At 45.0% G+C, this 24,165-nt stretch overlaps 1 protein-coding gene across 10 annotated transcripts in view; it reads left to right on the forward strand.

The window, feature by feature from the left end:
- FOXN3 (forkhead box N3) overlaps window positions 1-24,165 on the forward strand; it is a 216,629-nt gene that overhangs the window by 65,276 nt on the left and 127,188 nt on the right. For 9 of the 10 annotated variants that reach the window (XM_040066834.2, XM_040066832.2, XM_040066830.2 and 6 more), the window contains one exon: window positions 10,078-10,634. In XM_040066834.2, coding sequence (XP_039922768.1) covers window positions 10,092-10,634 — 543 coding nt within the window. In that variant the 5' untranslated portion in view covers window positions 10,078-10,091. Of the gene's footprint in view, window positions 1-7,355; window positions 7,494-10,077; window positions 10,635-24,165 lie in introns of those variants that run through there. The other variant, XM_040066831.2, reaches the window with a different exon arrangement.

The following is a 24,165-nucleotide window of genomic DNA, read 5'->3' on the forward strand; positions in this document are numbered from 1 at the left end:
AGGCTGGGCATCGCTCAGCAGGTGGTGAGCAATTGTATTGGCCATCATTTTTGTGTCCATCTTGGGATTTATTTCTCTCTCTCTCTCTCTCCTTGTTGCATATCTTCCTTTTCACTACTACTATTAATGTAATATTATGCTTTATTTCATTTATTAAACTGTTCTTACCTCAACTCATAGGTTTTACCTTTTTGTGATTCTCCTTCCCATCCCGTCAGGGACGGGAGGAGTGAGTAAGCGCGTGTATAGTACTTTGTTGCTGGCTGGGATTAAACCACAACATAGCCACAACATTCTTTTGTCCTTGAAATGCTTATGGAAGTGCTAAACTGTGCTGGAACCAGCTGAACCTAAGAAAAGGGCTTAACTATCAATGTTTACAAGACTGCAGATGTAAAGAGAAAAACATTCCATGATTATTTCATAGTGCTTCAGCAGCTGAGACCCACCTCATCCTTGTGGCATCCCTGTGAGAAACCTGTGGAATGTGAAATTTGCCTGCAAAAATTCTGTGAGGTGCCAGATGCACCATACCTCCCAGATCACTGCAGCTGCTCACTGAAGTTACCTGTTGCCAGAAAGACTGGGGCAGTGCCAAAAGGCCTGGCAGAAATTCATGTCCCAGTGAGTAAGTCAGTCCATTATAATAATGCACTCTTGTCACCTTAGAGAAGCCAAAAGCTGCTTGCGGGGAGACCCACCTCAGGACATGAATGTAGCAGCCAGGGAGGTGGTTCTCTGGCCACAGAAGTTGTTGCTGGGATGTGGATACTTGAGCTGTGCTTTTTTTGCTATGCCAGCTTTCCTCCTTCCTCCTAAAATCTTGCTTACCTGCTCTGCCTATGGCTGCCCTCTGGTTCAGCCTTGGAGGCCACCTCACTTGTGGCTGTGGAGGGGAGCACAGGACAAGACAGGACCTTTCTGCAGATGGCACTGACTCTTCTTAGTCCTTCCACTGCAGTTTTTCATTGTTTTCCATTCCTTTCTCCCTGGCGCTTTTGGTGGGCTGGTCTGCAGCACTAAAACCCCACCAAGGATAGAAGTCTGCTTATTCATTTTATGGCACTTAGTGTGTTTCCCACAGCCTGCACCCTCTCAGCATCTCTTTGCAGACACAACCGTAGCAGCAGCACAGCCGTGCTTGTGCTTCATCCCTGCACCACCTCATACAGGCTCTCATAGTTGTCTCTGCGTTGTTGCAATCTGGGAATCTGCATTTCACAGGATTTCCTCCGGGAACAGTGTTCAAGAAACATACAGGAAGAGTAGAGCCAAGTAGTGAGTAAAGGAAAGAGCCCTGGTATATCCTGTGCTTCAAAAAGCTGGAAATCAAGCTGGGACTCACACAAGTATAGTTGTGGCTAGGAAATGCACCTAGCACAAGCAAATGGTCAGAGGGGAATAATTGCCTCCTGACTCACAGCAGTAGTGATGGTGAACTATGTTTAGCGTCGGTTGCCGAGAACTTCAGTTGATGAGATGTGAACACAAACTTCACTACCTGTGAGGTCCTGCAGACTTAATTTTGCATGCATAGATACACAAATAAAGGACAGATTCCTACAATAATTGATGAAGTGAACTGTTTGTATTGAGGAAAGTTGAGGCAGAATTTGAGATGTTGACTTGAAATAATTTTGTCTTGGTTTTAGAAATTCCACTTGGCAATGCAGTTCGGGAGCTTTATAAAAAGAAGGTGGTTTTCCATTGTAGTTTTCCCTAAAACTTCTGATCTTTTCTTATCTGCAGTGTTGGCTGCTGCTGTTCCTCCATATTACTTTTGAGAACAAAAATACAGTTGATTTCTGGTTCTGCTGATTGCTTGTAAGTTTGACTTCAGCTGCCAAGTGGTGAATACTGATGTTGAGATAACACCAGGCCACATCTTGTAGCATTACACCTTTACAACAGAGAGAAGAGTCTGAGCACCAAACTCCAGAACGCAGTTCTTTCATTTTTCAGCCTCTTTAAACACTGCAACTGTAGTAGAAATACTGGCTTGTATTACGGTTAATGCACCAGCTGAGTTAGTTGGGTGACTTCAGACCATTATAGCAGAAAACTCCAGTAAAGTTATGTTTATCCCAGCCACATTTTGCTTTCCACTGACTAGTCTACCAAAATCAGCTGTACTGGTAGAGGCCTCCCTTTCCCAGTATAACCTGGGTTTGTGCCTGGGGTCCTTGTATGTTGGGTAATTACACTGTGAAACCATCTCTCATATGGACCCGTTTTAACAAACATATGTAGGACAAATGAGCATGCCTGATGCTCTCCTCCCACCACACTCATGCACAGAAACACAGTTGCTGGTAGCTTTTCAGCTGTATATAATTTTAGCACTAAGTATACACATTTCCCTAGAAACTGCAAGAATTACCAGAATAACATCATAAATGTGCATACATTAATTTATAAAGGAGCTATTTAATAAAAACCGTGGAGTTTATTGGAAGAAATTAATTTTATTTTAGCCTGTGAAACAGAAATGCTGTAGATAGTTTCGTTTGCTCACACTTCTGACAAAACTCTGTATTGGTGCTCCTTTTCTCACAGATTCAGTTCTGTTTCCGTTGGGTTTTGCCTGCTGGGGAAAATGAGAACTTGAAAACTAATTAAATGCAATGTTGGGAAAATGCTTTGTAAATCTGATTCCATGTTCTTGAGTGAATGAGCAAAAGATAGATCTGTTGGTAAGCTGGAGTAAGCTGGGGCTTCACTGCATGTGCAGCTTGTAGCTTAGCGCTTGCTGTGAGTGGAGAAAGGGAAGGCCGTGCTTGCAAAAGCCATGGGACGGACAGGGAGGGTACAACTGCACTCAGAGCAGCTGTGAAGCCAGAGCTGCTCTCTTCAGGGCAGCAGGGCACTGTTTGTCAGCCCGTGAGGTGTGTTACCTCTGTGCAGGGCAGAGGCTCTGGCTGTTCTGGTACCGTTCCGGGAATTCAGACGCAGCTGTTTCTCTGCCCCAAAAGCAGGCATAGTGCAAAAAACAAAACCAGGCTGGTCTGCTGTGGTTAAAAATAAAGAAGTGTTGATGCTGCAGGAGAAGAATGCTGAGAACAGGAGTTGTGAAAGAGGAAATGAATAAACATGCTGTATTCATGATTTAGTTTTTGTAAGTTCTTGAAGATGTCCAGTGTGCTTGTGCTCTGTACAAGATTAAATCCATTGCCTCAGAGAAAGCAGAAGATTAGTAATATCAGCACTGATGGGGACACAGTATTCATTCTGCATGGGGGAAGAACTGACACAAAATGAGATGGTCAATGTGCAGGTGTCAGGGCCTGAGCTGTGTCCCACACCGAGGATGTGATGGCAAGAGTCAGCAGCCCTGTCCTCGTCACTCTTTGAAATGTATGTCAGGACCATTAAGAATTAGGAGGGGTTTTTATGTACAGCTGCGCATCTAATTCTATATCCTAATGAGCAAGCTTTGTTGGCATACTTGCAGCAGACTTCAGGGAAGAAATCTGACTCTGATGTAGGGAGAATAAACATTGACAAGGACACCAGTCTGTAAAGACGAGGTAATTGGAGACCAATTTAGGAAGAGGGGCTTAAAGGTGAGGATAAATAGTGCAGGACTGTTGAATGTGTCAGGTGAGGCCAGAAGGCAGAAAGTAGAAGTATTTAGCAAGGTCATGTGACATGGTGTCCTGCTTTTGACTGGAACAGTGGTGCTGTATTTTTGGATTCAGTATGAGAATTAAGTTATTATCACACTGATGTTTTAGTTGTTGCTGTGCAGTGCTTGCCCTAAGTCAAGGACTTTTCAGTTTCCTGTGCTTTGACAGTGAGCCGTGCACAAGAAGCTGGCAGGGAGCATGGCCAGTACAGGGGACCTGCACTGGCTAGAGGAATTTTCCATACCACAGAACATCATGCCCAGTAGTATATAAACTGCAGAGGAACTGGCTAGGAGGGGCCAATTACCTCTTAGGGATGAACAGGGCATCAGTCAGCAGGTGATGAGCAAGTGTATTGCGCATAATTTGTTCCTCTTGGGTGTTATCCCTCTTTCTGTCTCGTATTACTACTATCATCATCATCATCATCATCATCATCTTTTATTTTGTTTGAATTATGAAACTATTCCTATCCCGACCCATGAGTTAAGGGTTGGGGGTTTGTTTGTTTGTTTGCTTGTTTGTTTCTTTTTTTTTAAATTCTGATTCATCTCCTCACTGTGTGCGTGTGGCAGAAGGAGCAAGCGACTGTGTGGTATTTAGCTGCTATCTGGGGTTAAACCACGACACATGGTCATAATACTCGCAAAGAAACATGTTCCCAGTAGAGACAGAGATTGAGGGGGGAAGATGAGCCTGTGAGCCCATGACCCTTGCTGTGCTTGTGTGCTCGATAGCTTGTGGGAAATTTTCAGGGATTCCAATCTAGAGTAGGATAAGAGATAAAGGAGTATAGGGAGATGGCTGGAAATCCTCATTAAATAAGATACTGCAACATCTGCAGTTGGTATTCTGAAATCTGAGTGGAAAGATTAGACTGTTGTATATTAGCCCACAAGGCTAAAGTGCAGCTCTGCACTGTTGGAACTTCTAATCAGCCTTCAGTACGGCAAGTACTTTGGTCTTTATGTACAAACAGTTTCATCTGTCAGTGTTGCAAATCTTATGCTAAATGAATTAGTATTATTGCTGTCTCAGAAATGGGGAAATCAACACCCTAATAAATTTGGGGGCTTGCTTGAGATTACAGTGAGTATTTAGTTACTTGATGGCCATACATTAGTTGTTCTGCTGCTGCTGCGGTCTCTAAGCCAGCAGTTAATGTTCTTTCAACAGAGCTGAATGAGACGCTGTTCCTTCCTTAAATTAGTTGTATTAAGTATTCCAGCAAAAAGTCAGAAGTTGGGGAGCAGCCTTCCCAAGAGGCAAGATGTTTACTTTGTTGCTGGTATTTTAGCGCTCTGCAAGTCAGCAGCTCCAGTTGCTGTTGAGCTTAGGGGTAAGCGGGAGGCAGCGAGAGGCTGCCCTGCGCTGCTGCCTCTCATGGGGCACCTCAGCGGGGAGCGTCTGCCAGCCCTCCGACCCAGCGGGCAGTCTGTCCCCTGCTCTCCTCACCTTCTCCGCCACCTGCTGCTGGCCCCTGTGCTTCATCCTGCCGGCTTTTCTGCCTACACGGCAGATGTCTCACAGTGGCCCTTCAATGCGATCTCTAGCGTGCGCTCTGGGGAAATTCCTACCTGCCATGGAAAAACCAGAAAACTCTGAAACTGATCGTATTCCACCAATATTCATGGGGAATTGGGCCACTAATTCTGAACAGAACTGAGCTGAATGGGATGCATACGTAATGTATTCAGGGTATAATTTTCTTTGCATACTACCCTGCATCTCATGAGGCTTCCCCTTTCTCACTTCAGAAATACTTCTCATTAGCTGAATTCTTCTTGGTAGTCTTTCAAGACACTTGACTTTTACAAGTGATAATAAATGCAATAAATCTCCTTGCTTGCCAATAAAGAGGCATGTTGATTCACTCAGAAAAATGTCTGAAGCATTTGGAGTAAATTCAGGTGGGTGGAGTTATGACTTGATAATTTAGTTTGGGTTTGAAACCAAATGGCCATGAGATAAGAGCTGTGTAAACTAATGGTCTTGCTGTCTGTTGGAGTGTTAGGGCTGGTGGAGTCACAGGGCAGGATTGCCAGTGGGTAATGATGATACTCTGCTGCCTGATAGGTATTCTTCCCATTCTGCAATTCAGCTGCTGGTGTATCTTCTTGAAAATATGCAAGAATGTGAAATAGCAGTTCACTGGGTAGGGGAGGGAAAGCTATCGGCAAAAGAAGTCTTAGCTAGTTATGACAGGAATTTCTAGTTCCAGAGAATCAATGAAATGCTTCTTATCCCTACACTTTGAGAATGAGGTGCTTGCCACTCTTATCTAAAACTGGTGAATTTCAGGAGTGTTAAAGAGATTAGAGGAGGTAACCCATCCACTGGGAAATAATGCAGAATTCCCTAAAGGTCTTGAGGCAGCTGTTCTAACTTTTCTAAATAATAAAAAAAAAAAACCTAAAATGTTTTCCTTCCTGGCTTAGTGTTAATTTCTGCATCCAGGGAGGACTGCACTGCGAAGGATACCTGTATTTCTGACTTAAGTGATATTGTTTATACATTTCTGCAGTGGGCATTTTCTATAGTGAAAGGAAAATTTATTTTAAAGTATGCTAAATCTGCAAGTGTTGTTTACCCAGAGTAGAAAATGTTTGATTTTTGTGGACCAGCTATGAAACAGTTCCATGTACTTGTTTAGCGGGTAGACAGCCATACTTTAATTCTGTGCTGCAAATCACTGAAGCTACTTGAGATACGGCTTGTAACACATAAGAGACGTTCAGCTAGTGCTGTCTAGATCGGACAACTTCTTTATTTTTAAATCAAGTTTAATTCAACTGATGGCAAGGGTTTTTTTACTCAAGGTAATACTAGTTATGTCAGGGTATGATAGCAGACGAGAAAATGCACCATTTTCCCTAATTGAGTCAAGCTTTCTTTTAAAGCAGATTTCCTTCAGGAAATATTCATTCCCCCCCGGCGGCAGTTAGCGCAGGTTTCTGCAACGCGGTTCTTTACTGTGCACAGCACAGCAGTGGCCGTAGTTTGGCATTCCCGGAGCCAGCGGCGAAGCCGCCGTGCGGGATCCCGCGCCTGTCGCTGCCGCACACCCGCTCACACAGCGGGGCAGGTGCCCGGCTCTGGCCGGCGGGCTCGCGTGTGCCGCCGGGCCGGCAGGTTCGCCCGTTTTCGGGAGGAATTAAATCACCTGCCCACTGGGAGGGTGTTGAAAGATGCCTCCCCCGCTACTCTTGCGGGTGAGGTAGAAGCAGGGCTCCGCTATGCTAAGCCGTGGGCTCCCGGGGCTCCACGGTGCCTTCGGTGTACACCGCGGTTCAGCCGGGGAAAGGGGGACTCGCACAAGTGGGAGCGCGGCGGCTGCCGGTTCTCCGCGCGTCAGGACTTCCCGAGCGCCTCCCGCCCGACCTCGGACACCCGCCCGCCTCCGGTCGGCGCCGCCGGCCCGGCACGACCCGGACGCCGGGCGGGGGCCGGAGCGGGTGAGGGCCCAGCGGGACGGCGCGGCTGGGTCCCCGCCGGCGGCCGGCAGGAACCACCGCCCTCCCCCACCGCCGGCGGCCCTCCCTTCCGCGGCTTCTCCCGTCGCGGCTGGCCCAGCCCACGTTTTCCCTCTCTCCCCTCCCTCCGTGGTCATGTGTCGCCTTTTTTGTTTGCAGTGGAAACAATTTCTCGCTCTCGGGCTCGCACCGAGGCGGACCGCTGCCCGTCGGGAGCGCGGGGCGGGCGTGGGGCAGGCGGGCCCCATGCAGGCGGCGGAGCCCCGTGCGCCGGGACCCCCGCAGCACCCCCGGGGCTCGGGCTGAGGCGGGGGCGCGCCATGCCTGGCTCCGTCAGATGAAACTTTGTGCCGCTGCCATGAAGGGACCGCGGTGAAACCGCCGACCCCGCCAGGTGAGTTGCCGCTGTCGTCGTCGTCGTTGTCGTTGTTGGGGGTCGCGCGGGGCCGGCCGCGGGGAGCGGCGCGGTGCGGTCCCGCCCGGCTCGGCCCGGCCCCGCGCCACAACTTGGTCGGGAGTTGGTGCGCGGCCCGGCGCGCGCGCCGCCGCGACCCCGCCGAGCCCGCCCGGGCCGCGCCCGCGCCGCGGGGCCGCGCCCGGCCCGAGCCGGTCCCGCCGGGGGTCCCGGCGGCGCCCGGGCGCGGAGCTCGGGGCACGCGCGCGCACGTGCAGGGGCCGCGCGGGGCCGCGCGGGCCGGTGACACCTGGCCGGCATCGGCGGGGAGCGCGGCGCGCGCCGCCCGGCCCGAGCAGCCCCGGTCGCCTGGCAACGCCATTGATTGGCCGCGGCCGCGGCCAATGGGCGCCCGCCCCCCCCCCCCCCCCTCGCGCGGCGGGCGCGGTGGGAGCGCGGGCGGGGCGCCCGCCCCGGTGCGCCCCCCCCCCGGCCGCGGCGGGCGCGCGTGCGGGGCGCGCCCGCCGGAGCTCCCGTGGGTTTAAACGCGTCCGGCCGGCCGCGGGCTCGCCTGTCACCGGCGCTCCTTTGTCTGCCCGTGGGGAGCCGCCGCAGCCGCCGCGGGCCTCGCTGGCGGGCCCCCCCGTACTCCCCCGGTGTGGCCCCAGTCGGGCCGCGCCGCCGCGGGGGCTGCCCCGGGCACCCCGCCCGCCCGCGGCGGCCCCGCCGGGAGCCGCTCTTTGGCCGGGCGCCGCCGGACTTCCCTGCCGGCCCGAGGGGGCTCCGCGGGGCCGCGGCCGCCCGGTCACTCCCGCTGCCTGGAGCGGGGAGAGAGAGACGGGGGAGACAAAAATCATGAAGTGATACGGCCCTTTGGGAGGATACTGGCAAATAAGGAAATTAAACAGAAAGAGAGCAGCGTGTTGTCATAGCAACAGTGCAATTAAATTACTTTACTGTCAGCCATCATATAATTTTCCTGTTTAGAAGCTCATGGGACGGAACTTCCATTTGGAGTCAAAGTTGAGTGCGCGGCGTAGGTAGGGAATGCCAGTGCTCCTGGACGCTGGCCATTCCCTTGTTTACCTTCTGGTTGCGCTGGATGCAGTTTTGAAAACTAGGAAGTGGGGCCGACGCAGTTTCGGCCTCCTGGTGTTTATATCTGCCTCGGTATTTTTTCCTTTTCCAGATACTTGTTTAAAACGGCACATTTTCACGGAACGCGTTGAGTGTATTGACGGGCTTCTGTGAAGAGGAGTTCTTTGTGTTTAATTTTTAATAAATTTCTGCTTTGGTGTAACTTCTTTATAGAAAGACCTAAAGAACTTAAAAGTTTTCATTTCTGTCAATTTATGACAGCTAAATTAAAGTCCATTATTTCTCTTTCCTGTAATGGCTGGGTTGCTCTATTCTTCCCTGCAGATAGATGGTTCATTCTGTTACTACCTGTAGCTTTTTTGCCTTTCATTTACAGTATTGACTGTGTGACTGCATGACTTAAGATAACTGCTGGGGTTGTGTTTTAGGTACAGGGAATCATTTTGTTCTTGTTCAGAAGAACACTTTGTGCAGAAAGTTTAGTCCATTTAAATTCTGTTATTATTAACTCCATCCAGTTTTTGTTCTGCTTCTGTTCACGTCTCCAGACCTAATTCCTGGCAGTTTGACTGTGTGTAGAAGCTAAGGGAGCCTGTCTCCTGCTTCTGAATTAGAATTGTTGGACTTGTCTGCTTCTCTCGAATTGGGCAGGGGCAACTTTGCTTCTGAAGTACTCGGGTAATCCCAAATATTAGTGCTCACAGGTGTTCCACCAGGGCCTGCCGGTGCAGTACCCTCAGCACCTCATCCCACCTCTCACAGGCCATTGCTGAGCATCAGAGAGGTCTTTCTGACTCTTGTTTTCTACTGTACTTGAAATAAGTTCAGCTTATGTTAAAATCGTCTCTGTTTACATACATTTTTAAAGCGCTCTATTGCTCTGGCACTTGCTTCCCCATTTCTTGGCCCTGGGCCCAAAACTACCTCGTACTTTCTCCTGACCTTGCTGTTTTTGAAGTTCTGCTCTCATTTCTGAGTTTTGGTGCAACCAAGTCAGATTGGATGTTTGTCTGCATAGGTCTTTAGCTAGAGTGATTTTAATCATGGTGCTGTTATATTGTCCTCCAATGTGAAACAGCTGTAATTAATTTGCAGCAACTGGCCGTAAGCCTTTTTTTTTTTTTTTCTTTTTAGTTTACATCCTTATTAAAGTGATGCAATTGGAGTATTCAATGGTTTGAAAACACTGCTTCCTCTTTAAAGAGACATGGTTTGGTGTTTCCTCTGTGGAGCTTCATGTGCATGCAAACTGAGGTGTATCTGGATAACCATTTTATTCCGTCAGCTGAAGTTTCTTCCCTTGTGCTGACTTTCGATTATTTTACTCAACAGTTGTGGGTGAGCGTTATGTGACATTGTCATGTTTAATACAGATGGCAAAAGGCCAAGAGACCAGTTAGGGAAAAGCTGTCAAAATGTTACGCGGGACCTTTTAATGAGCTAACTTTTCTCTCTTTCTCCCCTTTCTTTGGATTCACTCTCCCAGGAGCTGCTGTCTAAATGGGTCCAGTCATGCCTCCCAGTAAGAAGCCAGAGGGCTCAGGAATTAGTGTTCCCAGTGGATTGAGCCAGCGTTATCAAGATAGCGATTTATCAAAGGCACTTCATGATGACGAGGACCTAGATTTCTCTTTGCCTGCCATCAGATTAGATAAAGGGGCCATGGAAGATGAAGAACTAACTAATTTGAACTGGTTACATGAGAGCAAGAACTTGCTGAAAAGCTTTGGGGACTCGGTGTTAAGGAGCGTTAGCCCTGTTCAGGACATCGGTGATGACACGCCGCCGTCTCCTGCCCACTCTGACATGCCCTACGATGCCAAGCAGAACCCCAACTGCAAACCTCCTTATTCCTTTAGCTGCCTCATATTTATGGCCATCGAGGATTCGCCAACCAAAAGACTGCCTGTAAAGGATATATACAACTGGATCTTGGAACACTTTCCGTATTTTGCAAATGCACCCACTGGATGGAAAAATTCTGTGAGACACAATCTGTCCTTGAATAAGTGTTTTAAGAAAGTGGACAAAGACCGAAGTCAGGTAAGTTTGGAACCGTGGAAACATATCTGGCTCTGAAAATACTCGCTTGCTAGTCTCAGAATATGTCCTTAACAGTGAAATACAGAATGTGCAACCCTGTGCCTGGTAATGTAGTCAATTAAGTTCAGAGAGCCAGCATTTCTTTAGCATTGCTCATTCTGATTTTATTAAATTCATTGTCTAGACATCTGTAAGAAAGTGTTCAGTGTGTGTGTGTGTGTGTTTTTTTCCCCCCAGCTGGTGTCTTCATGCATAGTGGTTAAATATTGTTTTTAGTTATCATGCTGTGGTAATGGTTTCCAGCTATACTAGATGAATGTAATCATGTTATAAATAGGCTGCTTGCTGTTCTTGGCTTATACAAATGTATAGTGAAAGGGTATGCCTTATGTAAGAATTCATTGCTGTTGCCCTGGTCTGTGTTGTAATCCAAAAAAACTTTTCTTTCTTTTACATAGGGAGGGTAATAGTGATGAAGCTTTGGTCCATTTCAAGGGGGTTTTAGAGGAACTCTTCAAAGAGAGGAGACAGGTCTGGCATCAAAGGTGAAGATTGCCATTCACCAAAATTTCTGATGTTTTTTGGGCTCACGTAACTTCTGCAGCTGGTGTGGAGCAGAAGCCCTGGGAGCACATCTTTGCTTTCGAATCTCAGTGGTTGTCTCCTGGTTTCATTGCTGATTCCCCAGTGGCGAATCTGCAGGAAGAGGCTGTGTGCAGGGGAATGGGAAAGTGAGCAGAGTGGTGGGGGCAGTCCCTTGCATAGCCTTCTACTCTGTGAGTCTGCCTGGGAGCAGGAATCAATTTCCAAAGGGGGCCCTTCTCAAGAAAGCAGTGGACTGGATGAATCTTTGGCAAAGTATGAGTATACTGATAAAAGTACTGGCTTGCAGATTAATTTCAGAGGCCTTTCTCACAGGTTAGGGAAATAAATAGCAGGTAGAATCACATCCGTCGTGGTCTGTGTCTAAAATTGGCTGAAGATCAGAAAGTGAACACTTCCCCCTGGCCAAAACAATAGAGGCACTCAGCTTTTGTGTTTCAGTGAGTTAAATGCTGTGATTGTCTTGTTACCCTGAAACTAAACTTCTCTTGGTGGTGCTGTTCTCCCTATTTAGTGTGCAATTTAACTTTAAAAGTTCTGGAATAGAAGCTCAAGTAACTCTAGAGGAAGAGTCACACACTATCCTAAACGAGCAACTTTTCATTTTAGATGAGTTAACTTTCTTTTCTATGGAGCTTTCATTTTTAAAGGATTGACATGTCTATTTTTTTTTTCTTTCTTTCTCAAAGGTGTTATTACCTAGAATCCACTGTCCTCATATTGCTGATCACACACAGTTCGTCTGTATTTTTATCAATTAATTGCTGTGAAAGCATGTGTGTGAGATTAAAAAAACCCGTTCCCAAACCAGATCTTGTTTTATGTAAGCCAGAGTCTTAAATTCTGGTTTGGAAGCGAGACTGTAATAACAGAAGTCACAACAGACTTTTATGACCCTGTCCCAGACTGTAAGAAATCTTCACACAATGCATTTAAAAACCCACTAAAATATGGTAACTGGCAAGGATGTGTTTAACTTTAACTTTGCCATTTGCGTTTTGTTCTGTCCTTCTTCCTCTGTTTACAAGTTGACTGTTTAGATTTCAGTTTCCTTCCTATGAGGAATTAGTCTTCATGTCTATCTGTCAAATATCCGGCTGTCCACTGAGCTCATCTGAACAATACCACACTGCACTGCTGCTCTGTGGGGAGGTGGTGCAGCACAATGCATGACTGTGACTGTTCACCCACATCTCAAATTTGTGATTACAGCCGTGGTTACATAGCTAGATAGCAAGGTATGGTGGGAGACCTTGCCTGTATGAATCACAAGGTGGAGTTGTATTAAGTCCAGGAAAATCCCAGATTTTGAGAAAGAATTTTTTCCACTTCCTGAAGATGCTAATAACTGCAGGGAGCCAGCTTTAAGGGGAATGAGATGGGAATCTCAAATGTAAAATGCACCACAGCAGGTCATTCAAGTCCCCTGCTGGGTTTTTCCTCGTGTCCTGGCCAAGGGATGTGGCAGACAGAGTCCTGAGTGCAGAATTGGCCCTGGGTCAGAGTTGCTGAATCAGGTGCTTGACAGCTAATTGCGGACTTGGAAAGCAGTAAATGTCAACTGATGGCTTTGAAAATACCTTCGTGTGTGTGTGTGTGTGTGTGTGTGTGTGTGTGTGTGTGTGTGTGTGTATGCATGCTTGGATTTGATTCGGTACCTTGCAGCAAATATCTCTGCTGTTCAGAAGGAAGGTGTCTATCTAAAAGGTTCTCTGGTTTTAGTATGGGGCTTGGGGCAGAGGAACTGGGGGCTTTCATCTGTAAGGAATCATTCTATGCTATTTCTCCTTTGCAGACAGTTTTTGCTAATTGTAGGGTTGGGATCTGCCTGTTTTACTGGTTTTGCATGGAAAAAAGAAAAAAGCAGCATTTAGCAAATGGCATGTTATGAAATGCTAACAAGATGAGCTCTGAAACGTGTACAGTATGGGGGGAAAGAGTTAATAGATGCTGGGAATTGCAGGCATTTTCCAGTGATGTGCATTGACACATAATGAAAAGCTAGAAGCTTTTCCTCTCATAGCTGTGCTTTCCAGTGTTTGTTTATGTAGCCTTTCAGTAATCATTTTTCTAAAAAAAAGTTCTGCTGAACACTTCATTCTTTTTTGAACTCTCTCTGCATAGTAGTTTTCTCAGTCTTGAGTTCCACTAGTTTATATTCATGGGGCTAAATATGCATCTAATAGTCTGCAGGTTTTTCTGCCTGCATATGAATGCTTGAATTTCCTGACATGGGATGCTTGTAATGGAGAGGGGGGAGAAAAAAAAAGGACAGGCTTCATCACTTTGTGTTTTGACTTGCCCTGTCCTAGTGCTTTTAGATCTAGTGTGGAATGCTGGGAAAAGGGGGTTTGTTTTTACATTGCTGCTATTCCAATTCAGCTGCAGTGCCATCAGGCTTACCTGGCAAGCCAGAAGCATGGCTGTTCATGTAACTGTGATGAAGCTGAACTGGATCGAGACAGAGAGCTGGGCTAAAGAAGGGAAAATGCTGAGTCCTTGATTGTACAAACCTGTTTGCATTGAGCTCAGCAGTTTAATAATAGTTGGCCAGAGTATGAAGTTATCACATGACAGGGAGTAGATGTGGAGTTCCCTGGTTTTGTTTATACTGCCAGACCTGTGAATTTACTTGTTGAGATTAATCCTATTGTGAACGTACAGCTCTAAATGTCCTGTGGTCTGCGTCCCACTTAGTACAGCCCGTTAGTCCATGACTTCCCTACCATCTGGTCCTTGGCTATAGAGAGGAATTTTTCTTGTATATGTGTCTCCATAGCAACGAGTTTGCAGTTGATATGGAAAGTAAGCAGTTGCCCTAGCAACGGAGTTACTGATGTGGCAGCTTCTCTGCTTGCAGGGAAAGGGCTAAGCTAGTTCAGACCCATTATGTAGGTTTGCTGTGATTATAGCTATGCCCACTAGTGCTGCTCGAGCTAAGGGGTGGCTGAAAATTTTTGTTACAAGCCCTATTTCTGCCTCCCTCGGAAATCTGATTTATTCATATAGGGATTCCTGCTTTGAACAAAGGCTGGTAGGATTGTCTTTCCAGGGTGTGTGATGTGCCTGTGCCTTTTATGAATTCAAACTTCCTCAGTCATCATTATCAGATGAGGGGAAATGATGTTTGACCTCTTTGGCTTCGCTGCAGTATTTTTGTCTCAGTGAACAGCCCAGTTATAAAGGTTGGCGCTTTTGTCCCCACGCTCCTCTCTGCTATTCTGCTGTTTCTTCCCTGGTCTCTGCTTCTTTGGGCATCCATCCTATCAAGAGGGCTCCTCTTTGTGTCTGCTTTGCATTGTCTGAGATAGGGAAATACACACATGCTTCGGGCTGTGTGCATGCTGAAGAAATTCAAGTATCTGAAAGGTTTATTTGGCACTTATGTTGAGGGATGTCTTAATAAAAATGTTATGAGGGTAAAGGATATGTTTATGGGGAGAAGAAAATTCTCCTTGCTTGATGTGGAAGTTATTCTTAGAAGTACGTGGTCCATAACTGGGTCACGGAGATCCGGCCAGGCTCCTCCTCTGTCTGGAGCAGGCTCTGAGATCTGAGGACTCCTGAGTGGTCCTTGAGCTTTGCAAGAGCCATTGTCCAACTTGTCCTCTAATGCACTGTCTCTCATAAGTGCTCTGCCAGAGCATCTTGACAGGAGCCATGGGGAACCCTTTGGGAGACTTTTCAGGAGTGCCTCCTGTGAATGCCTTTCCTCTGATGTGATAATATCTGGGCTTTTGACAGGTAAAATCCTATAGAAAGATCAGTGCTAGCTGGAGTGAGAGGAAAATGATCCTCCTTGTCCTTTGTTGGAATCTCCTGATCCAATCTGCATATGCCCAAAGGTGAGGGAGACAGGACCCTGTCCTCCCTCTTTTAATGTCCCTGAGAAGGTTTCTTGTGAAAATTCAGTTTCACACCAGGGATAGAAACAATCTCCTCAGTTTTTAGATTTATCACCTAGACTTATCCAAATAACAGAAGTGTCAGAATTTCACTGCATTTATAACATCTGGGGAAGCTAAAGTGAAAAAATACCAAAAATCAAACCCAACAAAACAAGCCCTCAGATTCATGTTAAAGGCTTCATGTGATATGGACTCCATTAAAAAAATAATGTCCTGAATAAGCTGGTGCAACAGTTAATTTAATTATTAAATGGATATTTTGTGGTTTTAAACTGGAGTTTGTCTAGTTTAACTTGAAATGAATTTTCTTATACTTCTGTCTGTCATACAGAAAAGCTCTCTAAAATCAGAAATTTTCTCCACAAATTGGTATGTGGAGAAACAAGGGTCATCTTTTTCTAGAGAAATCATACTAGTCTCTAGAACCATACTGTAAATGGAATTGCAAGATATTAGACAATTTATGGAGAACTTTTCTTGAAACCTTTCAGTTTTGTTTTTGAATTGCAAACCTGAGAATTATACAGAATATTTAAATAATAGATTTCCTAAAGCTGTGCATGGAAATAACACTCTTCATTTCACTGGCTTCCAGCTGCTTGACTTGACATCAGAGCTCATTCTTTGTGCTGGAATCTGCCTGAATTAACTGTTTTAGAGCTGTACAAAGCACAAACGGTTCTTTTCAAGTAATGACGAGGGAGCTGGCAATATCCAGGGAATCCTCTGAACCTTATATCTAAGGTATTTGTGTTATCTTGCTCACAGTTAAGAGAGCCTGCAGGCAGGTGCCCTGCTGAGTAACTGAGGTGTTGGTTGCACAGTGACAGGCCATTGACCTACCAGAGGAGATTGGCCACTTAGGTTAAATAAACTGGCCCTGTCTGTGCTCCTCACTCACAGCAAAGATGATGCAAAGCGAGTTAAGCAGCACTGAAAGAGTGTAGGAAATCAGGAGTGAGCTGCTCTTTACGCATTGGGCTTGGGCTGTGGTGAGGTTGATGAGTCCATTTCTCAGCTGTGTTTGCACTCCCTCGCTTCTGACTGTTTGCTCCATCACCTTCCTGGCACATGAACCTTTGTGTTTCTGTGACAAGCAACTGATCTGGCTGGATTTATCTTTCACTCTTCTTTTAATTCTTGTGTTACTTTTCAGCTTAAGTCTCCAATTCAGGTTACAGCCCAGTCCAGGTAACAGTTGTGCCGACATGACCAGGGGAATAGAGATGATGGGGAGGCTGGGCATTGCCAGTTGGGGTTGCTGAGACGAGCCATTCCTTATGGAAGAAGGGCTGGCAGTTGCATGATGCACGACTGCTTGGTGGGGTAATGGATGTAGTACCTGCCCCAGGTAAAGGTTAAGGTAAGACAGAAGTAAGGTAAGAACAGAAGTTTAAATGCAGTGGGACGTTTCTTCTGCTGGAGGTGTTTGTTTTGGTTTCCCCTTAGGAGCAGGACTGTACTGTTTGTTGTTCAAGTGGCCTGTGTTAGTGACTCTTCTTGGTGTTTTATGGCAGATTTGAAGTGATCAGAGTCTGAGCTGCCATTCTCATGCACGAGCTGAACCTGTCTGCCTGTTCACTTTCCTGGGAGGTGGAATTGATCTGGGGCTGTATTGCAAGCCCCTCTTCAGCTCAGACTGGCACGTGTAACCTATGCAGTCTGCAGACTGAAATCTCTTTGTATGATTTTTGTTGGGGTTATTTTTCATTGGGCTAATTTAGCTGGATTCATTTTCAGATCCCTGTTTAGTTCATGGTTACTGTGGTCAGAGGAACACCAGTGTCAGCACAGGCCATGGGCTCAGCTCTATTTAATCTGGCATGAAGCTGTGCGTGTGGCTTCCAGCCAGCTCAGAGCTGACCTGGTGACAGCAGGAGAAGATGGGGAAGGAGTGAAGGATGCTCTCACCTTTGAGAGCATAGGCTGCACTTGAACCACAGAGGCTGCTTATATGTTCAGTCAGATACATGCTTGGTGCTGGATTGAGTCTGTAAGACATGGGTGAAATGGTCCAACAAAAACTGCACCAGGATGTGTGTGTGTGTTTTTTCAAGAGTTTTTTCTGTTGCCCAAGGTTCTTAATTTTGGCAGTAGAGGTGGCTCTGTGTGGACCTGTGCTGTGCATCCTCTGAAAAGCTGTTACGGAAGAGGAAAAAATGCCTATAAAATCAATTGTCAGGCCTTTCCCATGCTGCTGTCGTTACGTCCTCATCACCTCCTATGCATCTTTCCAATTGTCAGAGATATAATGAAGTGCCCTTGTCACTGGCAGCAAAGGAAACACAGATCTTGGAGCGTCACTCTGGTTTGAGCACAGGAGGCCTTGCTGATGACGGGCTGAGGGATGTGTGCACGCAGGAGCACTTTTACATGTCTGTTAGTGAATGTGGCAAGGCATGCCCCCTAACACAAGGCCCACGATGGTGGCTGTGCTACCTCCAGCTGTAGCTGAACATCAGGGATGAACTGGGCTTGCTGGTGTGGCTGAGTGTAGGCACTTCTGTCTTGCACTTCAGTTATTCAGCAAAACATCAAAGAACCCGTTTTAATTATTACATATGTGTTCCTTAGACTTCCCTTTCTTTTCCTAAAAGGGAAGTGGTTTACGTTGTTTGAAAGAGTCCAGCAAATTGTGCTGTGTGACTTCTTTTCCTGGGTGAAGACCTTGAGAAAAAAACATTTAAAAGTCTTGGTCATAACTGAGCAGTTGAAAATAATTGGGGAGTTGAGAATACTCTTCAGACAGCCTGAAGCAGCCTTGGAGTTGCTGGAGAAGCTACCTTTCTTTGGTCTGGATTCAGGCAGTTACCGTGTCCCCACTGAACCTTAGTTCACTCCTGCAGCATGACCATATTTCTGGCAGTCATTCACATGACTGGCCCGGCAGCGTCTGGGCAGCAGTCTGCAAGTTGCTTATACCTGTTCCTTCTGTGTTATTTTCAGCTAATTGCTGTATCTTCATCATAAATATAGGTAATACAAATGAATGGTATAGAATAACATAAGCCAAAATCCTTATGAAGAAAGGACTATGTGTGACTCTTTAATTTAGCTGGTTGTCATTTGTATGTTGAGCAGTGGTGGCTTAGCATATAGAAGTAGTTGACTTCTGTCATTGCAAGACTGGGCAGACTTGCTAGATGAGGTCATGGTGTCCCTGCATGTAACTGTAACAAAGCACTGTCATGAAGCTCAAAAAGTCCAAGTGCAGGATGTTCCGTCTGGGTCGGGGCAATCCCAGTTATGAGCACAGACTGGGAGATGAAGTCATTGAGAGCAGCCCTGTGGGGGACTCGGACGTTTTCATGGCTGAAAAGCTGGACATGCACCATCAATGAGCTCTGGCAGCCCAGAAAGCCAACTCTCTGCTGGCCTGCATCCAAAGCAATGTGGGCAGCAGGGCGAGGGACGGGATTCTGCCCCTCTGCTGTGCTTTTGTGGGACCCCACCTGCAGTGCTGCATCCATCCTATGTCTCCAACATAGGAAAGACATGGACCTGTTGAAGAGGGTCCAGCGGAGGGCCGAAGATGATCAGAAGGCAGAAGCATGTCTTATGAAGACAGGCTGAGAGAGCTGGAGTTGTTCAGCCTGGAGAATAGAAGGCTACAGGAAGACCTCATTGCAGCCTTCCATTACTTAAAGGGGACTTCGAAAAAAGGGGGAGAGGGACTTTTTATACAGGCAGAGAGTGACAGTTTTAAGTGAAGAGGAGAGATTTAAATGAGGTGTTTGGAAGAAATTCTTTACTGTGAAGGTGGTGAGGCACTGGCACAGGTTGCCCAGAGAAGCTGTGGATGCCACTTCCCTGGAAGTGTTCAAGGCCAGGCTGGGTGTGGCTTGAAGCAACCTGGTCTGGTGGATGGCATCCCTGCATGTGGGGGCTGAGTTGGAACTAGATGACCTTTAAGGTCTCTTCCAAACCTTCTACGATTCTATTCAGTTACTCTTGTGAACACATATTTGTTTAAGAAAAAGTACCATGCAGCTACCTCTGGTTACGTTTTGCTTAACAAGCATCTAGGGAAAGATGTAGCCCATGCTTATATATATTTTTAAACTAATAAAGCATTTTATCACTAAGTAATTTGCTTTTATCTTTTGATACATAGTCTGGTATTTTTAATCAGTACGAGTCCAGTAAAGGTCTTCTAGGTACAGGAAGATACTGAGAAAAGTTAATTTTTATGAGATACCTAATAATTTTGCTGGTTTCTCATACTTCTAGTGGGTCAGTTTTTAAGTAGTTTAGAAACAGCAAGATTTTTCTTTCTTCAGTAGCAACAACTGGCTTGTTATGATTCAGTAGTTAAATTTTGATCTCAAGGAAAAAGCTATTTATGTTCCTAATATCTGTTATTCAATCTAATTCCCAGTTCAAGTCGCTTTCCCAACCGTTCCTCACCTGTTCCAGTGTCTCAGAGCTAGCTTAAAGCAGGGTACCCTCTCAGCTCCAGAGATGAGAAATTATTATGAGTGGACTGGGGAAGAGAGGAATTGCCAAAATTTATTGTCTGGCAGTGCTTCATTGACAAGCAGCAGAGAAACATGGGTGGTTGGTTCAGGTGTTGTTATGAGGCCCTGTCCTGGACACTTGAGCTCTGACATCCTTAAAGCTAAAGTGGATCATGAATATGTGCTTGGATGATTTTTTTCAGTCTTCTGGCTTCTTTTTTTGGACTTAATACCTGTTTGTCTTTTCTCTGGCTTGGAAGAATTCAGGCACAGAAGTAATACCATATGCTTTCTTTAATGGTGTGGACAAAGGTGGATATTCTGGAGGACCAGGCATGTTGCTGTTGCTGAGTGTCTCTGTGGATGGTTTCAGCAGTCTGGCTGCCCTGGCCTCATACATGGGGGCAAGAAACTCCTTCCTCAGGTGTGCTGCTTTTAGCAAGAGCTTCCTGAGATATTTTCATTTAGGGCAAAATCAGCATCCAGGACTGATGCAACAAAACTGGCTTTTAAAGAATCCTAAATTTTTTGTAGCTGTAAGTAGTGTCAAACTCATCAGTGATAAGAGGTCATGTAAGATAAGCAACAGGGGAGGGAAAGAGTGGGAGTGACCTTTCTGCTTTGGCATACAACTTTTTTCCTGCCTGAATTTTTTGTGGGTTTTTGTTGTTGGCCTTTCTTAGCCTGAAAAATTACCTGTTTTTTTTTCTGTTCTTCCACCAATTTGGACTCCTGATTTCAGAAGAGCTACTTTTGATTTACTCTTGAGTATCAACAACAGAATTAGGACTGAGAGGTGTGGAAAGTAGTTGTTGTGGCCATAAATGATGCCTCTGGATCTGCTTAGTTATTTATAATAATAATAATTTTGGAGACAGTATGTTTTAATTAATGTTGCAAAATTAATTTATTTCTGTTTAGTTGTGCACATTTCATTTGGGCTCTTAGGAAATATTTGTCTTGGGAACTAGTGGAGGAATTTGTGGGAGGATTCATTCTAAGGATTTTAAATGTGAATGGGTTTTTCCTTGTTGCAGTAGAAAAGAAACTAAATTGCTGACCTTAGCCAGTGACTTAAGATACCAAAACACTATCTACGGCATGCTGAATTGCTATATTTCATTGCAGCAGTGAAGAGTAGCAATTTACCACTAGCTGAGAGCTCTCAGGATTTTGAAGCACCAGTGTAACTTGCTGAAAGACGACTGTTGGTAAGCAGAGGAATGAGCAGGCTTCTGTACAGGGAAGTCTCAATGGCATGGAGAATTGTCTGTGGCAGTACATGGAGCAGAAACTTACTGATGGAATTTTGCATAACGGGAATCTTGTTGAATGGTGAATTCACACTCATTCAAGCTTTGAGCAGAAAATTAGCCTGTGCTCCAGAGCTGTGTTTATGAGATCCTACACCTGCTACTTGTGGGAAGGTACTCGCTGAGATGAAGCAACTATTATGAATGTATTTCTGAGTTTACAGTTGAAAAAAAGTGTCTGCAGTGCAACTTGCAGGGGCTGTGGGGGTTAGTGCAAGACTAGGGTTAGTTGCTGGCATACCTTATCTCAAGCTTTCTTTTACATACTTTCATCTCTTCATTCTTTAGTGTGGAGAGTGGGAACACATGTCTCGTAGGTTCTGCATGCTTCAGTAAAAATAGGGAAATCATTCATGAAATATTTTGGTTTTACATTATTAGGAGGGATGTTAGACATCACTGTTAAGGTTTAGTGGTTCAGAATGTAATAAATGTAGCACTTTTGCAATTAGATTTCTTTAAATAGTTGAGAAGAATTAAACAGACCTTGCAAGGACAAGATCTTCATCTTTAGGACTAAAGTCCTTGCCATGCAGGAAAGGCTGGATTTGAAGGATCCTCCTCAGTACCACTACTTTGCAGTGCCTGGTTGCATACAGCCTTTTCAAGCCCCGGAAAAACATAGAATCACTGCACTTCCAGAGATCATCACTGCTCCTGGGAGCACTTGGAAGGCTTTTGGAGAGAATGTTTGACAGGTTTTAAGAACTACATGCTGCTGGTGTATATGGAGCTACAATTAAGCTTTGGGAGAATACTGTGGGTCAAAAGGTATTAATTTCTGCAGGAATTCCCTTCAGACATAATATTTATAAATAAGCTTAACTGGAAATAATGATATGATTTTTACATAATTCCACCCTTCCTGAGGTACTTGAGGACTAAGGGGCTGCATATTAATAGAATCACAGAATCATTGAACATCCTGAGTTAGAAGGGATCATCGAGTCCAGCTCCCTGGCCCTGCACGGGCCACCCCAAGAATCACACTCTGTGCCTGAGAGTATTGTCCAGACGTTTCCTGAACTCTTCAGCTTGGTGCTGTGACCACTTCCCTGGGGATCCTATTCCAGTGCCCAGCCACCCTCTGGGTAAAAAAACTTTTTCTGATACGTGGTGTAAGTAGTTTGCTGGCTTTCCTGCACAGCTGAAGTAAGAAGGAATGCATGGTGTACATGGAAAGTTCAGGTCTTCAGTCTTCAGTTAGGAGAGGTGGGAAGTTGGAGAGTCAGGATGTGGCTGAGATGCCTGGCAATTAGACAAATGCTGGCATTTGTACTGTTGCTTTGAAGCAGTAGAATAAACTTGTCCAAAATGTTTTTTCCTGTTTCGGCAATTAATGTAATGCATTTATTTTTATGTAATTGCTCATTACACTAATTTATTTGTGTTTTCTCTCTCTTACCCTTCTACACAGTTGAAAGTTTTCCCCTTCAATGCTTAGGGTTAAATATGCAGACCTTGCTTTTGTAAAAGAGTGTAGGTTTGGTTTACAATTTTATGTTGATATGTAATACTTTCTACATTTCTGGCTGCATGACAGAGAAAGAGGAAAGAAGCTATCATAGAGACAAATTGCACAGAAGATTCAGTCTGGTGCTAGCTTCCAGCACTTGAGGCAAATGCTGTTTTATTGTTCACGATGTACGTCCCTTTTCTGCTTAATTTTTTTTTTAATCTACCTGTATATACATCTATATAAAAATACTTCTTATATATAAAAAGCATTACATAAAAGTCACACTGTTTAGATCATCTAAACACTTTTAAGGTAAAATGGGAGCAAAAAATTGGGTTGTCAGCTAGAGCTTTCTGCCTCCATGTGTCTCTGTGCCAGGAAAACAAGATGCTGTCATAGTGGTATATCTTAAATCACAGAATCACAGAATATTCTGTGTTGGAAGGGATGCACAAGTACCTTCAAGCCCAGGTCTTAAGTGAATGGCCCAGACCGGAATCAAACCTGCAGCCCTGTTATTACTAGTACCATGTTCTATCCACCTGAGCTAATGTCTGCAAAGTTTCCTTGGAAAAGATACATTGCTACAACTGGTTGCCAGTTGGTCTAAACTGATGACTCTAAGTTAAGGGTCTTAACTAACCTGAACCATCTCGCTTGTGTTTTCCAAAACAAAACAGCATTTAGTAAAACAACACCACTTTGTGTAATTTTTTGTTGTTTCAGGTTTTGCCAAAACAGCTGTAATGTTTCACTGCCTCTTGGGCAGTGCTGCATCTGTTCTGAGGAATAAAGTTCCTTCTTCTTGGCTTAGCAAGTCTGCTTTGATGCATCATTTGCTGTTAGGTTTAAAAGCTGACTAATTTTGAATTTGGGAAAGCAGAAATGTAATTATGACCCTCTCCATTAAGATACCAGCTTTTCAGTCATTCTTGTTTGAAAAAAAAATAAAGTCTTCATCTAGAAAGCTTTGATTTTAATTTGTAGCAATGAAAATGTAGGAAAGATTTTGCTTTTTCATCCTTTTCTTCTGTGACTAGGAATATGTCTTCCTTCCGGCAGCTAAAATACTTGTATTACTTTACTTTCAAAATAAATATGCTTATGATCTAACCACTTTTGCTAATTACCTTCTGCTCTTTCACCAGCACTCAAGTTGCACTTACCCTCCCGTAGTATCTAGTATGCTGAAAAGGCATTTGGCTGGCTTGGGCTGGTGGGGCAAGAGTCTGTGTCCACTTGTGTGCCACATCATCTTATATTTGTTCCCCTTGTTATTTATAAAGCAGGGTTTGCAAACTTGTTGGATTGGAACTTTTTAATTTAGAGGTGCATTTAAAAGGGGAAGAATTTGCTTCATCAGTGAACTTGCCTTTTTTTTGTGTTTTGACTATCTGTCAATTCCTCGTTTGGCAGGTGAAAAATTGAAACAGTTCTAGAGTGGTTTACACAGCTTTTCAGTCCATGCCATGTGTAGCTTCAGACTACTTGCACTGTGTACCAAGAGATGCTTTTGTTTCTGAAGGAAGGGAATTTTGCAATTGCTAAAATAATTTTTCTGGGTTTGTTGCGTGGCTTTTACGTTAGACCAAGTAACGTTAGCATCTAAGGATGTGTGTATAATAATATGAATGGATATGGTAAGAGTGGTGTGGGAGGCTATTTATATAGAGATTTGTATCTTAAAATTATGAAATTGGCTTAAAAATCATGTTGTTATTTAAAACAATGAAGGGAGGAGCTGTGTGCCTAATTTTAGAGCCTTTAACAACTTTTAGCAGCTCTTTTATA

Source organism: Hirundo rustica, chromosome 6 (genome assembly GCF_015227805.2).
Source record: "Hirundo rustica isolate bHirRus1 chromosome 6, bHirRus1.pri.v3, whole genome shotgun sequence".
Classification (NCBI taxonomy): Eukaryota; Metazoa; Chordata; class Aves; order Passeriformes; family Hirundinidae; genus Hirundo; species Hirundo rustica.